This window comes from Nematolebias whitei, chromosome 6 (assembly GCF_014905685.2).
Source record: "Nematolebias whitei isolate Nwh7 chromosome 6, NemWhi1, whole genome shotgun sequence".
Lineage (NCBI taxonomy): Eukaryota > Metazoa > Chordata > Actinopteri > Cyprinodontiformes > Rivulidae > Nematolebias > Nematolebias whitei.
In genome coordinates this window covers 38,126,314-38,145,216 of record NC_056503.1, presented here as the reverse complement: position 1 = coordinate 38,145,216, position 18,903 = coordinate 38,126,314, and the positions used below count along the sequence as shown (strand labels likewise).

The 18,903-nt window shown below is 39.0% G+C and overlaps 1 protein-coding gene across 1 annotated transcript in view; it reads right to left on the bottom strand.

The window, feature by feature from the left end:
* Positions 1–12,031, bottom strand: part of synrg (synergin, gamma) — a 46,551-nt gene extending 34,520 nt beyond the window's left edge. The window contains exons 1-7 of the mRNA XM_037677588.1: positions 11,973–12,031; positions 7,521–7,561; positions 5,322–5,452; positions 4,878–5,005; positions 2,719–2,824; positions 2,528–2,639; positions 1,436–1,798 (exon numbers count right to left, since the gene is read on the bottom strand). Of these exons, the coding sequence (XP_037533516.1) occupies positions 1,436–1,798; positions 2,528–2,639; positions 2,719–2,824; positions 4,878–5,005; positions 5,322–5,452; positions 7,521–7,561; positions 11,973–12,007 (916 nt within the window). The 5' untranslated portion in view covers positions 12,008–12,031. The remainder of the gene's footprint in view (positions 1–1,435; positions 1,799–2,527; positions 2,640–2,718; positions 2,825–4,877; positions 5,006–5,321; positions 5,453–7,520; positions 7,562–11,972) is intronic.
* Positions 12,032–18,903: the final 6,872 nt, after the last annotated feature.

The following is an 18,903-nucleotide window of genomic DNA, read 5'->3' as shown; positions in this document are numbered from 1 at the left end:
AATACAAGAAGATGAAAATATACACAGTTAAGAGCTGCAATCCATCCATTCACAATGTAAAACTAAATCTCTACAGCAGGTTAGAAAAGTCTCTGGAATCTGGAGATTAAAGTGAACAGAAAGTTCAGTCTCTTTTCTCTGGACAGAAGGGATCTCTCTGTCCTGTCATTCATGGCACATAAACTGCAGCTGCTCACCACAGAAATGACTAATGAGACACGACAGCTCCAGCCTTCAATCAGTGCACCGTTTAACTGCTGAAGGATGAAGCTACGACGTGGGTATAACCTACAGAGAATCATTCTTTCTATTGATGAAGCAGGGAGGGTTTAATGTACTCAGCATACTTATTGTGTGAATACTTGTTAAGCATTCACACTATTGTGATCCTGTTGATAGTTTTCTTATAGTTACTATCCCTATTCCATACGTTTTTTGGAATCTATCTCGTCCTGCAGTTTTAAACTACTTCGACAAATCATAAATCAAAATGTTCAGTTCTTTCAGGATAAGGGTGCAATGACTTTTGGTATTGGCACAACTTTAGCTTTTTTAAATATTTAGCCTTTTCTGCATTTCCCCCCAATACAAAATGAATTGGGCTCATTTTACATCCTTCAAATCTTTAAATCTGTTTACAACCTTTTACTGCTCCTTTCACATTTTGTTCTGGTTCAGCTTCTTTCAGCTTCTTTGTGCAAATTTAAACTTTTTATAAGCTACTGGTACTTTCAGCTAATTTCAGCAGTTTTTTCAGCTGTTACATTTTTGTGCTTCTTCCAACTTCTTTCTGTTCATTTCACCTCGTTGTGCTCCTTTCAGCTTATTTCTGCAAGGTTCAGCTTTTTCTTCAATTTCAGCTACTATTTAGCTGTTTTTATGCTAATTTTAGCTTTTTCAGGTAAGTCCACATTTATTGCACTTGTTTGAACTTTTTACTGCCTAAATCAGCAAAAATGTGCTCTCTCTACTTCCTTCTGGTAATTTAAGCTTCTTTCTGCTGTTTCTGCTACTTTTTCAGCCATTTGTTGCTAATTTCAGCTTTTTTAGCTAAGTTACTAATTTTTGTGCTCATTTCTGCTTAATTAAACCAAATTCAGCAAACATGTTTTCTTTTTGCTTTATTCTGCTCACTTAGGCTTGTTCTTCCATTGCAGCCACATTTCAGCATGTTTTAGCTAATTTCAACTGTTTTTCAGCAACAAGCATTCACACTGTATTTTCACAGGAAATGCAATTTGTCTAGTTTAAATAATGTTCAATGTTTGGCAGCTTTAAAAGGTTTTTGATACCATCAGTGGTGCAGGCTACAAGCTCTCACTCCATTTGTAGGTCAGAACAAAAAAATAAATAAACAGGGCTACGTGGATTTAGCAGCTGGGTGTACGTTACAGGGTGGGGAGGGGAAGAGTCGACAAAGAGGAAGAAGAGTTACCTTGAAACGTAGGCTGTGAGCTGATGACAGCAGAGTGGTGGGAGGTGGTGGGGGGTTGTGAGGAAGGGAATGATGGTTGGGCTTGAGAGGAGAGGTGGACATTAGAGGAACTAAAAGTGTTTACAGGTCCCTGAACAAAGTCACTAAACTCGTCATTGTCCTCATCAAAACCTTTGCTGGCAGAGGACGAGGGCTGAACGTGGGCCTGTGAGGAGAGGCTGAAGTCGGAAGAGGAGGAGGTGGGTGCAGGAAAGGAGGCGGGGGCGTCTAAAGGCCCCTGAAAGTCACTAAACTCATCATTATCCTCAGTCAAAGCAGAGGGGAAGGAATGAGTGGTGACAGACGGGTGTGATGGCGATGAGTCTGCAAAAATTAAGAAATAATGCTGACGATGATGATGATGATGGCACAAAACACAGCCATGGAGAATGAATTAAGGGCTGCATGTTGCAAGAGCACGCTAACCAATAACATGTGCGACAAAAAGTGCTTGTTAAACGTTAAACTTCATGTTTTCTAAAGCAGTGGATAAAAATGAGAGAAAATCCCAACAGAAAAGTGTAACTGAGACGTCTGAGCAGAGAGGATAAACGCACACAAATTAGACGTTACTTTATTTTACAGATCCAATGATTCAAGCTTTAAAATGCCCTTTTTTTGTGCTCGACTCAGATCTGACCCAAACCAGGCAGCTGTAAGTTCGCCCAGCTTCAAAAACTGGTTTTCCAGCAAGAATCTGAAACATTAAAACCATTGTGTTAAACTGGGTTTGATCAATTTACGTCTATAATTCTTTTAAATCCACAGAAATGTGTGCATTAGTTTAAAAAAATGCAAAGTCACTGTCAAGAAGAATAACAGACTCAGATTTAAACAAAATGTATGTATATTTATAAAAAATAGAGCAGACATAACTATAAAATGGTTAAAAAAAAAACAGTTTTATAGTAATGTGGTGCAATTTATGTTGTTTTTCATACTTTCAGATAGAAAAATCTACATTTTGACTAATGTCCATGGCTCTTCAGCTAAACTATGGGAAAAAAACAAGGAGTGTCAGGGTTGAGAGCTAATTGATTTGGGTGAAATTACCTGGCTTCTTGGTCTGAGATGACGGAGTTGGATGCATTTTTGCATCCCTGCTAAACCCGTCCAAGTTCCCTTTGATTGCCTCCAAGGCGTCGTCTCGACTTTTTTCCCCCGTCTGATCAGAAAACCAACAGTTCAGAGGTTAACAAAGACAGAGACGGAGGAAGATGAACACAATCTGCGATGAAACTCGCCTTGGGTTTGACGCTGCTCAGCAGCCTCAGCTTTTGTTTCTGCTCTTCAAATTGTCTTCTTTTTCTGTCCTCCTCCAGCATCTTGTGCTGCTGCTCCAAACGTTTTCTGAAGACAAACAAACATGGTCTAACACAGGCATAGACAAAGGTGAAAGAAGGGAACGGCTTGTGACAGTCTGTAAGATGGACGCGCTTTAATCAGATAGTGCCTTTGTCCTTTAGGAACACATCTCGAGAACCAGTGACAGATTTTTACAAAACTCACGGACAAATATAATTGGATGCACATCTACAACTGATTACTTTTGAAGTAAACTTGATTTAAGATCGTTGCCATGGCAGATCAACATTAGTGAACGCATAACTCAGTGCTAACTGATCGAACAACACCTTTATTTAAAACCTTGGCAGGCAAGGCAGTGAGCGATATGCATTCATTCCTTCAACTGATTTATGCAGCTAGAACAAGCAGCTTATGAGTGCAGTCACAAAACAAAAACACCTGAGGACTGAGGACACAACAAGAGTTGAAGGCTACGGCCCTACTGTCACACCCACAACACCCAAATGTTCTGCTGACAGTGCCCAAACAGTAAAACCACTCCCTAAACCAGTGGTTCTCAAACTAGGGTCCTCGGACCCCTGAGGGTCCGTGAGCCGGTGCTTGGGGTCCGCAATAAATAAATAAATATATATTAAAAAAAATTTGTTTGTTTGTTTTAATTACAAGCATGTACATGTTTAACAATCCAATAAAATACACCAAAATGCAGGACATCACATCTACTTTATTCAAAATTTTCTGGGGGAGGACCCCCAGACCCCACCACCACCACCCGCTCGTTATTTACGTTCTGGCTTCAATCGGTTTACAAATTAAACCCTGTTACTTGGTATGACTAGTGATGTTATGATCATGTTAAGTTTTATGTAATAATTTGAAGAAGTGGCAAAACATTCATGTTCATTATGTGAAAAGGTGATGCTTTAATGTGTTTTTTGATTCTGTTAGTTTGGTCACAACTGTAATTTTTGGAAGTTGAAATTAAAAATGTTGTAATTAAGTGCGTCTTGAATGAAAAATACCCCGTGTTTAAAAGTATAAAAATTGTATAACACCATTAAAGAACAGGTCTTAAGTATTTATCATAAAAGAGGCATACAGATTTTTTTTTTTACAAATTAAAATAAAATGTCAATCAAAAGGACAGTCAAAAGGAAAAAAAAAAGTAGCAACACCCCCACCCCCCCAAAATAAAATAAAAAAACAGCTAGATTATAAGTAGGTGCACAAAACTAAAAACACAACTAATGCAGACATGTTCATGTTTTTAGTTTTCTACAACGCCTTATAAGCTAGCTGTTTTTATTCACTACTTCTTTCCTTTGACTGTCCTTTTGGTTGACATTTTGTTTTAATTCGTTAAAAATAAAATCTGTTTGCCTCTTTTAAGACTGTTTATTGTTGTCATTGTTATTCACTGTTGTCGTCACTCTTTGTTAAGAAATCAGGTCTCTCTTGTAAATGAGTCCCCGAGGCTCAATGAGATTAACCTGTCTAAATAAAGGTTGAATGAATGAATTTATGTTACACAAATATTTCCACTGCATTATAGAGACAAACTGAAGAGAATTATTTAATAAAGATGAGGGTTATGAGGGGGTCCCTGGACCCAAAAAGTTTGACAACCCCAGTCCAAGCCATCCCATCCATCAATAGTTCAGAGCCAGTTTTCCAGAAAACAAGAATAACCACAATATTAAGTGACTGTTATGTGCAACAGTATAAAAATGAACAAAAAGTCTAAAAATATTGAACAAGAAGATTAAAGGAGAAATTATTTTGAAAGAGTTTTAACATTTTAAACAAGAGAAAGGTCCTGAACGCTGCAGAGGTTAAAGTGATTCAACCTCTCAGTTAAGTTTTGTCTCTGGGACATTATGAAAACCTCCAGCTGCGCTCGCGCAAACAGAATCGTTAATTCTGCTGTTTAGCCATGACACAGAAGAAAAATTAACATTGTAACCTGATGGGACTTCATAAAAAAGAAAGAATCATCAGAGCGAATGATGCTGAAGGAGATATGAATCATCATATATTAAAATAAATCATGTTAACGATAAAATAAAACCATTACAAAAAGATAAAGATGCCTTACTGGTGCTCCTCAGCCATTTGTTTCTGCATGTCAGCGGTGAACTGTGGTCCAGCGGGTCTCATGCCCATGAACTGCGGTTGACCCAAGAACTGCATCCCGGGGGTCTGCATCCCGATCGCCATCCCACCCTGTGAAATCCCCACACGTGAAAATTAAACACAGAGAAAAGCAGTGGATAAATCTCATTAGTGTCACAGTCATTTGGTTTGATATGAAATGGTCTCAGTGAAAATACAGACTGATGTTAATGTCCTAAAGCCTTGTTAAGACCCACCAGGCTGCAATAAATTCTTGTAAATGTTTTAAGTAGTTTGAGAAGACGTTAATGTGGAATAAATGGGAATAAGAGGAGCTTTAAATCCACTAGAAAACATCTGCTGAATCCCTGCAGCAGCGTTCCTATTTATCCTCAAGAGCATAGACATTATAAAATGTGAGCCTGACCTGCATAGGAATGGCACCTGGGGGCATTTGTCCCCCAAAGTTCATTCCCATCATGCCCTGCATGTTCGGCTGCATGACAGGACCCATCGGGAAGCCTTGCTGTGGCTGCTGTTGCTGCATGGGGACCATTCCTGCAGAAACACACAAAAACAGCTCTAATTTAATGCAGATATTGAAATGAACTGTGTATACAGTTAGTATTTAAAATAAAGCAGCATGTTTGAATTCAAGTTTACTGTGTGAAAGATAACAGAGGTCAAGTTGTTGTTGTTTTTTTAAAGGCAGCAAACAAAAAACAGCTTCCAGAGCCTGGAAATGATTCGATAATGCAAATCCGATTTTCTGGCGACTACTGTGGCAGCCTGAAGCAAAACAAGAGAAGTGAGGGAGGAAAAAACTGGAAATGTGTGTGTTTATTTTCACAGATGCTGTGTAAGCTGACGAGCAGAGCAGTGAACTCCTGCAGGAGGCTCCCGATGATTCACTGCGTTAAAGCTCAACTGGGCTGAATAAATGGCTTGTTTCAGAGACTGCTAACAGTCTCATTTGTCTGACTGGAATGACATTGCTAACAGAAGCATGTAATGACCCTAAGAGACGCTTGTCCCAGTGGTGCGTGAATGGCTTATCAGTGTTACTGAAGAGTCAGCGGCCTCAATACGGCAAGCGCCCGTGGAAGAGCAACGATATAACTGAGAGTCTCAGCGCAGAGGGGAATAAAAGTAAAACCTCCAGGGAGCTGTTTTTTTATTGCTACAGTGCATTTCTAATGACAGCTGGTGATGTAAACACTATATACATTTTCTTTGCCCACTTTTCCTACAACCATTCACATCTCGTGATAATTTTTTTTTTTTTTTTTTTTCTGGAGTACCCAGAGAATACTCATGCGGGTACAGGGAGAACAAACAAACTCCACACAGACAGGCCCGGAGGTGAACCGGCGACCTTCTTGCTGAGGGGCGACAGCTCTGACCACTGCACCGCCGGGCTGCCTGTGATGTAAACACTATAGGGGCCAGTTGTTAAAAGGAACGCTTACTTTTCTTCTTCTGCTTTTTGGATGATCAGTTGAGTACACGCATCTTTACAGATGTTTCCCCATTATTTTTATGTGGTGCTATTATAGACAAAAAGTTCAGCTTATTCAGGAGATGAGCATTATGGCTTTTGTTGTTGGTAACTTTTATAGTTTTCAAAATATTCAACTTTATTTATAAATATTTTCCCCAAAGGAAATCACCGACATCTTTTCAATTCCTTTAAAACATTGTTCTTTGTTAAATCTACCTCTGGAGTTTATATTGGACTTCTTAGGCCATTTACCGTTTGCATTCACCATTACGCTAAATTGAGCTCTCAGCTAGCTTTTTACTATTATTAGATTTGAGTTAATCTTTTGGTACATTTGCTATAGCTAACCTTTTGCTTTGTTAGCAAGGTTTAATTTTTAGTTAGCATTGAGCAACTTTGGGCTTTTAGCTAATGCTTTTTCTTCTTTTAGCTTTCAGCTAGGCTTTTGTTACTGTTAATTTCTAGCTAACTTTTTAAAACATTTTGCAAGGTCTTTGAAATCTGCTTTAGCTCATTAGATTAATTTTGCCCGGCTCAATTAGCTACTTTTTATTTATAGTTACCACTATTGAGGATGCAGAGGACAGGGTGAGATGGAGGAGGAAGACTTGCTGTGGCGACCCCTGAAGAGGGAAAAGATGAAAGAAGAAGACTGCTATTTTTAGCTTTTAGCTACTAATCGGCTTCTTTTTGCTTTTAGCATTTTGCTATGTTTAGCTTCAAGCTAAAATTCTGCTGCTTTTACCTTTTTGCTACACTTTTGCAATTTTAGCTTTTAGCTAGCATTTTGCTATTTTGGCTTTTAGCCAGTGTTCTGCTTTTTTGAGCTTTGCCAACCCAGTTTCAACTTCTTCAGCTAATTTTAGCAGTCATTCAGCACTCAACATTTATTTAACAGAAACATGAATTGTTTCCTGTTTTAGTAGTTTTGATTTATTGGTTATTAGTGACTTGTTAATCAATATGATGTGACCAATATGTTTTACTGAATTTTTTTAAAAATAAATCTTTGTTTAATGACAACGTGCTTCAATAATAAGCACCTAAATCACATTTAAATTGTTAATGAATCTTTTGAAAAGAAACCCGGTTAAATATTTTAACACTGACTGCAGTATGACTCACCTTGTGGAGGTCCCAGGCCCCCTCCAACAGGAAACATAAAGCTGAAAGAATGACGAAAAGGAAAAACACAAATTATGAGGGTTTTCAAACAACTTCAAGATGTTTTCAGCTACAGAAACTCTGATTTTTGCAAAGGACACTTCCTTTGAACCACCAGCAGCTGAGGGTTGTTGTTGTCGAACTATAAAATTAGGTTTTAAACAAGCACGCAGGAGTACAACACAATGCATGACTATAGGAGGAAGGCGGAGGTTAATGTGGAACAATCTTTGAAAGATGACCATTTTTATGATGACCTGTTAATAAATTAAGCCAAACTTTATTTTAATGACTCTTTTGTTGGATTAAATTCTGTTTTGCATTAGAAAATCTAACTTCAAATGACAACTTAACAAAAAAAGTACTGGTACTCATTTTCTGTTTAAAGATGTGCTTTTATAACCATGTGTTTACTGACTAATGTTGCTATTTAGCTACAGAGTTAACGAAGTCAAATGCTGCAACCCTACATTAAAATATCAGATTTTAAGGTTAAACGTTTTTCATAAAATAAATTCTGTAATTTATTAATTCAACATTTATTTATGCAGGTTAGTCTCATTGAGTCACGACTCACGAGGACTCGTTTTCAAGAAAGACCTGTTTTAGACAAACCACAGACGAGGTACACACAACAATTAACAGCCATAAAATGCATATAAAATAAAGGTAGTGATATAAAACAAACTAAAATCAAGCTACATTATGAAATGAGGTAAAATACTAAAAATACAAATACTGATTTATTTGGGTTAGATAAAATTTCACAAACAAAAGTGTTTGAATGCTAACAAGTAGTAACAACAATGAGGCCGCCTGTGGGTGAACTGTGCAGATGATAGTTGGGTAAACCTCGGGCGAATTGGACTCGTTCTCTGGGTCGTTGAACAAGCCTTTAAGGAAAATCTCCACAAGTGAGCCAAGTCTCCCCCTCGCCGGAGCCAGCCCACACAAGCCTTCAGCTATTTGTTGAACTTATTAGAAATCGGTCCTTGGGGCTGGAAGCAGCGATGCCAAGACATAAAGATGGAACCAGGAGGGCCTCTGACGGGAAAGACTCGCAGCTACGTTGAATCATCGCTAACGCAACAGGCGAGGGACAAGTCAAGACTCAGAACAAACAACAGTTTGAATCCAGCTCTAAAGCCTGATTATGTTGTTACTTAAATACAGTTGAGGTTGCTCTTTCAGTCTAATAAAGCTTTAAACAAAATCATCAATTCTCGTAATTTATCAGCAGCATTCCTTCAAAGAGCAAATCCAAATGTCAAAGAGTACATTCCATGAAATAAAACATGATTATCTTCTTGTGGAATAAATGAATTAATATATTTTGTTTCAGACATTTGACAAATGTTAATGGACATGAAAAAAGACAGATAATATACACGTTTATACTTCTTCCCATTTCATTTAGAACTGAACTTTGAGTTCATTTATTGTAAACGGTGTATAATTTCTATAATTTATCTTTACTGTAATTGTTTTTAGCTAATTATATTTGTTTTATTGCAGATAGAAGATTGGGCAGCACAGTGGCACAACTGGTAGAGCTGCTGCCTCTCAGCGAGCAGGTCCTTGGTTCAAATCCCAGTCCGGGGGCCCTTCTGGGTGGAGTTTGCATGTTCTCTCCGTGCATGCGTGGGTTTTCTCCGGGTGCTCCGGTTTCCTCCCACAGACCAAAAACATGCATGTTAGGCTGATTGGTAACTCTAAATTGTCCCTAGGTGCGAGTGAGAGAGTGAATGGCTGTTTGTCTCGTTTGTCTCTATTATCTATAATAATAATATTTAGCCTTTAAATTTAGCCTATTTTCTTGTAACAAATTATGTTTTGCTCTGCACATTATTTGACCAGTTTTGAATTTTACAAGATCTATACAGTTTAACTCATTTACCCCTAAAACAAATAATAAATTCATACGCTCCAGATATAATAAAAACTATCCTTGTATTTTTTTTTTGTTTTGTAAAGTGCACTGTGGCTGCAGTGTTTTTTTTTTTTATTAATTTCCTCATATCTCCACACAGTAATCAAGCTACTTCTTGGTTTATGAGAGAGGAGAGGGATTATATATATATATATAATTTTACCCTTTTAGAGCATGTCTGACCATTAAAAATCCTTTAGAAAATATCCTAACATTGACATTTTATAACAAATTGTGTTCACTGTGCATGACAGAAATACTAGATGAAAGACAAGAAAAACTATTTTTGGGCGTATTTGTTCCTTTTCTGCTAAATGACAACTTACAGCAGGTGACCTACAAGCAGGAGGCCAAAGCTGCCATCAAAACGACTGATAACGTCACTGATGATGCTCGACTTGGACGGTTTTTACAGCCTCACATCTGCTCTCTGTAAGATCTGCAGCTTAAAGAGCTCTGACTGGAGCTCGACGGCACTGCTGCCCACCATCCTGCAGTGAACAGCAGGTCATCACGGCTGAGCAGATTAACGTGTGAGGAGATAAGCAGCTACAGCAGCTGCGGACACTGTGAGGAAAAAGGCCCGTAATCACCCAACAGCTACTGGCACGCTCTTCTGAAAAAACACGGGGCTTTGAACAAAGACAAATAGGGTGACAGGGCATTATTTCTGTTCCTGTTCTGTGGAAATCGCCCTTAGAAAGGAAACACTTGCTGAATTTCCCAAGTCTCTGTAAAAGCCCTTCAAACTGTTTCAAACATAGAAACTGCATGAATCCATCATACACATGATGGACTGTTGTTGTGTCTCTTTGTCATCTCACTGAGTAAAACGCAGCACTGATACAAATGCTACAATCGACAAAAGCTGTTAAAAAAAGGCTTTACTGCTGGAGCAGTCATGTTTATAGTACTTAAACTAATCATTTTAATACAAACAGGTGCAGTTAATGAGTGATTTACTTCTTATTTATTGCAATATTATAATAAAAGCTTTCCCCCAAATAAATTACAAAACATGTACAGTCTACGTATAATGAGAGGAAACAAATACTGGGACTCTAATAAAGGTCAGATCTGTTTGTTTTCAGGGCTTTGAAAAGAACTCCGCCAGCGATTTTATTCTAGTGGTCATGTTTGTTTTAAAAAATTATTGCTATGACTGTATCATCAGTTTGTGAGGCTTATCAATTGAGCCGCCTTCGATAAACTGGCACGATTTTTTTTAAATGTAATTTATTGTAGCCACACACTTTGTGTGAAATGAATTTTATTGTAATCTAATGCACATAAACATGGTAATCTATGAAGAGAAACGGGTACTAAGACAAAGATATAACGACAAATGAATCGTTCACTGCAGAAAAAAGTATACAAAAAAAAATAGGAAGATCTTCAAGTTCAAGAGCAAAAAATAATGAAATTAATGATTGTTCTCTCGCTCTAGTAATGCCAAAAAGATGAGCCCTGTAAAATCTGAGAAGCCGTTCTCATTTATATCCTGATGCATGCTCAATAATCCAGGTAGAAAAATCCAAAAAAGTTCAATCTGGTCCTCTGGACATTCAAAAAAACAAAAAACAATACAAAGCAAAAAAATCTAGAAACGTTTCGTCTCTCATCCAAGAGACTTCCTCAGTCTGAGGTGCTGTTTTCAGCTCAGTCTCTTAAATTCTCATTTATATTTGTTTAAAATGTACAGTAAGCCTGTTTCCTTGGCAGTGTGAGGGTTTTGGTTTCACCTGTCGGATCAGTATCACCTGGATAGCCGAGATGCTTGTTGCCAGACCATATTTATTATTCAAACTGCTTCTTATGAAATAATCACGAAGCATCCCCATCTCCTCTGCAGTCCACTGCTCCCCAATGTCCTCCAAATGCTTATAAAAGAAGGATGGATGTGACAGTTAACACCTTTTAGGGGTATTTACTGGATATATATTAAAACCAGAGCAATGAACTGACTCTTCGAAGAGTGGACAGTTGTGCTTTTTATTTTTAGCCTCATATATTCTTTAAAAAAAACTCTCCATATACTGAAATAGCAGTCAGTGTCTTTAAAGATGCTAAAATGGTGACAAATGTTGGCAGGTACGTTCAGGCCTGTCAACACATACCTGTCTTTTTAGGGCTACATGGGGTTTTATTAGCAGCTTTCAAAGAAAACGAGCGTAATAAACCAGAACCTCGTTGACATCATGGAGAATAATTGCTATGGCCAACATTTAGTGCGAAAAGTGTAAAAATGTGAGCACTGTTAGCATTATGTGCTTCCTTTCTGACAACAGCCAGGAGCTAACGTTAGCCGAGACACCTGACAACCAGCCATCTCATCTCAGTCGCTCGACAACAAAACCGGCCTCTATCACGAGCTCTGGGACGGTTCTGAGCGCCAGGAGGGGGGTTGTATGAAAGTCGGAAGTGTATATTTTATAAAGAAATTGTTTTCGTCCAAAAAGTTCAATTTTAAAAGGCTAAAATACCTGCTGCCTCCTCCAGACCCTGGCCGCAGCGCCATCTTGATAACAGCAGTCACTAGTATGAAGATGACGTCAGCGGCGTCGACCGTGAAAAGAAGGTGCCCTGAGTTTTGCCTGACAGGCACAGCTGGCTGCGCCTGACGAGCCGTGCACCGCGGAAGTTCTTTGTTGTCTCAGAAGAGGGAGCAAAGCTATGGACGGAATGTGACAAAATGAAAGAAAAAAATTCATAAAGAGGCCATGGCCACAAATAAAGATGTCACAGCTGTGTATGGCTCCACTTGGTGACACATTCAACATGCCTCCTATTGTTAGTTGTGAAGACAGGCAGTAACAACTGTGATGTGCAGGCAAAACGTAATGCAATAATACAGTTTCAGTATATATATTATTATTTTAAATTCTCCAACTCGAATGCTTCAAAATAATCCAAAGTATATCGAAATTTTGCGATTTACCGCCTGACATGGCAACAGTTTTATTTACAAGCAAAAACTGCTGTTAAGTAAATAAAGGCTAATGATAATAAATAAATTCCACATGCACAAATTTGTACAAAATGTATTTTGTCTTTGCTGACATTTTGTGCATAAATTGAATTATGTATACAATCTGTAACAAACTGCTTTGTACCTTTGAATTTCTCACATAACTCTCTTCATAAAGCCCTGAGCTGTTCCCCTTCTTGTCTGTCATTTGGAGGTTGTTCCTGCGTCTCTCTGAAGGAAAAAAGATGCAGAAACTCAGCTGTCATTTGATCACACTTTAAGTTTGAGTTCACCAAGTGAGAAAAGCCAGCATGGGCAACATTTACCATCAGTTTTGTAGCCTTGAGTCTTTAAACTGGTTTATTTAGTTCCTGCAGTTCCTGTTATGACCAGCAGGTGTCAGTATTTATCTTTGGATTGCATGCTGAATAACATCTGGAGTTATGAAATTTGTTTTTTCTTATTTTTTTCAGTCTCACTGCTAAAATGTTTAAACCAGGGAAGAATTGTCAAAGTATAACTTTTCTCTATGAAGCAGCAAAGACTCCCTTAATTCCCCCTTCAATTTGCAGCAGTTTGTCAAGCGTATGCTTTTAGTATTGGGAAAAAAAAGAGTAAAATGTTATTTTCAAAGTAGTGTCAGCTTCACAATTTTACAAAAGAACAATTTGACAGCAATGCACCTGCAGAAATGTGTAATAGGAAAAGCAACACCCAGCTGTAAAGGATCCTTGATTATGATAAAAAAAATTGTTGAAAATAAACTGCAAAACATCAAAAGTTCATTCTCCAGGTAAAAAAAAATATCCAACAACGCTAAATCAGGTCACCTGGACGGTTTCTTTATGTTGGATTATTGAGCATTAACTTTGATGTTTTGAGACACTTGGACCATGGCTGCCTCAGAGGGGTCGACGGGGGAGAGGGAGGACTCCAGAAACCATCTTATCACCATCAAACTTGACCCACTATGTGAGTGTGCTGCTTGTGGGACTGAGTTTGTTGTGGCTCCTCAGACTAATTAAGTCTTTTGTACGAAAGACAAAACATTTCAACACAAAGAAACTTAACTTTGTTGGAATTTAAATAAAAGTGTTTTTTTTCCCTATCAAAACACTAAACCAGCCCCATCAACCATCCTCCAACTGGTCACTAAAGTTTCCACTTAATTTGTTTTTGATCTCACCAGTCTAACATTACTGTAAAATAATTGAGTCTTTTCATTTCCTTTACAAAGTCACATCAGTCTCATGCACATCTCATTCCTGGCTTTCTTCCACGGGCTCAACTTGGCCTTACTCAGGTCAACCAGGCGCAGGTTCAGACTGTTTCCATTAGGTGATCCCACCTGACTCGAGCTGAAGATTTGACACCAACAGACTGCAGGACATTGATTGGACAGAGAGCTTGTGGCTAACGGGTTAACTGGTTTAGTCTGTCAATGCTCAGAAACTTTTTTAGAAACTTATGGAGAGGTGTACCAGACACACACTAAAAGTTCTGTGAAGGAACACACGTAAAAACTAATTCTCTGAATAACTCTCTGGGTTGGGAGAGAGGTGCCCCCTGGACGTTGCCCTATCGAGATGTCCTGGGCATGTTCGAGTGGGAGGAGACCCCAGAGAAGATCAAGGAGATACTACGTCTTTGACTACCGTTTCCTGGGAGTCCATACTGAGGGGAATCTGACCTGTAGCATGAACACCTCTGAGTTGTTGAAAAAGGCCCAGCAGAGACTGGACTTCCTGAGAGTGCTCAGGAGGAACGACATCACTCAGAGACTGCTGCTGTCTTTCTACAGATGCTCCATAGAGAACGTCGTAACATACTGCATCACTGTGTGGTATCTTATAGCTGCACAGTGGCTCAGAGGAAAGCGCTCCAGATAGTTACCAACACAGCCCAGAAGACCGTGGGCTGCTCTTCTCTCACTGGAAGATCTGCACAGTTCGTGCTGCGTAGGACAATCCCACAGCATCTTAAAGGACACGTCTCACCCTGGACATGATCTGTTTGAACTATTACCATCAGGGGAAAGGTACAGATCAATCAAGACAAGAACAAACAGATTTTAAAGTAGTTTTTACCCATCAGCCGTTACTGAACTTAAAAGCTGTAATAAAAACTGCATAAGTGCACTAAGGGACAACTAGTGTAACATCAGTCTGCTGGTGTTGCACATTTGGGGTGTTTAAAATTTATTATTATTACCTTTTATACTGTTTTTATAAAGTACTATGTGTTATCATCATTTGCCTGGACCTGCCTGCTCAAGCTGCTGCCCCTGAGATCCAAACTCTGAAACAAGAGGAAGATGATGGATGGATGGATGATTAATTCAGGTGGTTGTAATACTAATATCACTGTGGATAAGCGGTCCAACTCAGCCTTAAACAGATGGAATCAGCCATCACTGAGGTCAGCTGCTCCAGATGAAGTCTCCACCAATGCCGCTCCAGGAACTCCCTCTCAGGCTTCTCCTGCAATAAAATGATTAGTGGGAGAGAGAAAAAAAGCTAAAACCAGGAAAACAAACCAAATCCTCCTTCAGGGTCACTGCTGATGGCTTTCCGCCTTGGCGTTGAGTAAACACAAACACATCATTTTGTAACGCCTCCTTGAGTAAAAACAGCAGCCGACCCAACCGTGGTGCGTCTTATCTCCAACAGTGACCAGCCAAACTGCAGGACGGAGGTGAGTCATCCGAGCACTGATAAGAATCTCTCTATGGAAGAGGAGAAAACAAAAGATATCGTTGTTGAACTTCTGAGGAGCACACGCCCAGCAGTGTCCTTTGACCACCTAAACGTTGAGCTGTTCGTGTGTTTCAACAGAACCAAGAAGTTCTGGGCTCTTTTTAACTGGGAGCTGCTGACAGTTTGGGGCTGTGGAGAAGAAAAAGCTGTTTGGTGCTCGCTGGATGCATGTGAAGGGTTTAATGGTGCTTCTTCTCTCCACGTCCTGAACTTTTACACCTGCTCCAGAACCGCCAAACCCCAACCCTCCAGATTTAGGAACAAGAGGACGCTTAAAATCCTCTTCTTTTAGCTTCTTCCCCTGAGGTGATTGCTACCTGTCCTCTTGAAGGAGGGATACAAAACCTTTTCACTCACTGCTTTTCCTTTTTGACTGCTTTCATATAATACAGATCTTGTCAACTGGCAGCCCATGGGCCAGATACGGTCCTTCGTAAAGTTTCTTTGGCCCCGAGAAAGCTGCCAAAAATTTAAACCGAGTTGACTGAACATGATGCAAACATATGCAAAACATCATCTATAGCTTGAGTGTTGTATTATATTTTCCTGCCAAACAGACAAGGTTGGTAAACCATGACAACAGAGAAGGGGGTTGTGGGTAAACGTGCACCAGCAGCAGTTGTCTGACAAAAGACCATAAACAGGTCAAGTTTGAAGCCAAAAAGATGGAAGGTAGATTTAAAACGTAAAATTTTGGAGTAAATGGACTTTAAATCGTATTTTCTTCAACTTTGCCAACAGTGACCCTAACACCGTTTGTTGCTGTGATTGAAGAATACGTCATGAAAAGACTAAACAAGTCAATACGTGACTCTTTTCTGAGCAAGTTTTCTAGAAAAATCAGAACAGTGAGATAAAACAGGAGCTAGCAGCTTTTTTCTATGTCTGAGATAGCGTCGATAGGGAAGCCCATTTCCGCCATGAAAGAAAAAAATAAAAGCCCAACAGGAAATCATAATTTTGAGTTTAAAGTCATAATTTCAAGTTTTAAAGTCATAATTAAGGAATAAAAGTAACAATTATGAGTTTTAAAGTCATAATTTTGACTTTTAAAGTCATAATTACAAGAATAAATGTCATAATAATGAGTTTTAAAGTCATAATTATGATAATAAAAGTTATAATTTCAACTTTTAAAGTCACAATTTTGACTTTTAAAGTCATAATTATGACTTTAAAACTCAATTATTACTTCCTGTTGGGCTTTTATTTCATAGCGGAAATAGGCTTGGATACTAAATGCTATAAAGTGGCGATGAAAAGATGTATACATTACATACCTTTATTTAAAAGGACTGATGTTTGAAGGCTGAGGGACATACATTGAACGAATGAATCCATGTTCTATGCAGGAAAACTACTGGTGCTTGACAGGAAGTTGCATCCATGTAGAGTCACGGTGTAAAAAGACAAATTTCCAAATTAAATTTGAAACGTTGAAACTATGACTTTAAAACTCGAAATTATGACTTTTATTCTCATAATTATGACTTTAAAACTCATAATTATGACTTTCGTTTTCATAATTATGACTTTAAAAATCAAAATTATGACTTTAAAAATAGAAATTATGACTTTTATTCTTGTAACTATGACTTTAAAAGTCGAAATTATGATATTTGTTCTCATAATTATTACTTTAAAACTTGAAATTATGACTTTCTGTTGGACATTTATTTTTTTCTTTCATGACAAAATGGGTTTCCATACTTCTCTGTCAGCAGCTCGAGGATTAAAAAAAAAACTATTTCAAAATAAAGGTTCACACACGTTTTGAAACTCACCAGAAACTTTGCATTCTTTTAAAAACAAAAGTGAAGATGCGAATCAGTTTGATCAATTCAACTTCTTCCAAAGTCAACTCCGCCAACACATTTGATATTTATTTCAACAAATACCAACATTTTTACCACCCAGCCAAGACCCTAATACAACTTAACGTGTCTTATTGTAACGATCTGGTGGTGGTTGAACCCCAAATGTCTCAGGTTTAAAAGTAAAAGTTATTTAATAAAAAACAAACAGTAAATAATTACTAATAAATTACTAGAGGGAAAGTTTTGATCTGCTCAGAAAAAGTTTGGAGCTTATTACAGTGATTTCGGCGGCCATAGGATGCAGAGAGCAGCACGGGACCCACTGGACCAGAACTGGAGCGGAACCAGACTTCCAGACCATCGGTGAATCTTGAGAGCTGGCAGCCCATCCACGTGGACCTCCGAGCGGGGGCACGCTGGTAAGTAAATTTAGTAGTATGCTGCTAAAATTAGTAGGTTTAAGAGTTAACAACATTGTTTATGGGCTTCGTTGCTGCAGGGTAGGTCTGCAGAATTTTATTTATTTATTGTATTTTTTATTAACCTTTATTTAACCAGGCAAATCCCATTGAGATCACAGATCTCTTTTGCGAGGGAGGTCTGGGCCTGAAGGCAGACTAACATGCATGTTTTTAGTCTGTGGGAGGAAACCGGAGTACCCAGAGAAAACCCACGCAACCACGAGAAGAACATGCAAACTCCACACAGAAAGACCCCAGGTCCAACCGGGGATTGAACCCAGGACCTTCTTGCTGTGAGGCAACAGTGCTAACCACTGAGCCATCGTGCTGCAGAAACAGAAACGAATCGGACCAGAACAGAGGCAGACCAGAATGAGAGCCTCTCCTGTTCTTCATAACTCATAATTCATAACTGTGGTCGTTATGAGCAGGAATTCAGTGGAGGCTTATTGAGAGAAAACTACAAAATGTCGACACCTGACCTTTTTTTTTCTTTCGGCTGCCCCTTCTTCAGGGGTCACCACAGCGATTTAACTCACACAAAGACTGCAGTTGTTTTTACATCAGATGCCCTTCCTGACGCAACCACCGACCTCCAAGCTACCACAGCCCTCTGTGTGGAGCAGAGAGCTGCCATAGGGAATCCGGGGGCGCAGATGGTGGGGGTTAAGGGCCTTGCTCAAGGGCTCAGAACTGTGCAAATGAAAGTGGAGACAGGTGTGGGTGTTTCACCTTTCCCACCCACATTTTGATGTTGTTGGTACCAGGAGTTGAACTGGCAACCGTGCAATCACAGGCCCACCTTCTTTAACCTCTGCGCCACCACTCCCTAATAAATAATAATCAAGTTAACAAGTTTGTGTCCATGTACAATTTTATTTTAAAAATATTATGGACTGTACGTTCACAAAAGTACTTCCTAAAACACACAAAGTGAAAAAGTTCGTTTCTTTCAGCTCATACAAGGAATTCGTTGGTCATAAAAATATTTTATGACTTTCGATAGGACGAGTTAAAAATCTATTCAAATCCGTTAAAACAACCTGTTTACGTCTTTCACTTCAACTCTGAACGGATCCTTTCAAAACGACGCTCCACATTCAATAAAACGTATTTTAGAACAAACCAAGCTGCTTCTAAATCCACCAGTTTTGACAGATTTCAAAATAAAAGGAAGCTGCAACTCTTACTCTGATGTTTTGTGGACCTCGGTCAGGAAATAAAGACGACGATGAACAAAAGCTTGGAGACGTAAATCACGCTCTGCTGGCGGGGACTGATTAAAGGTAACACGGAGGAGACGGGGCGTCATCGGAGGGTGGAACTGCTCGCTGCGGAGGTGGAAGTCGACCGGCTGGCTCGAGGAGCGTCACAGAGAGGCAGAGAGTGGATGCTGTGGCCTGAATGTTGCC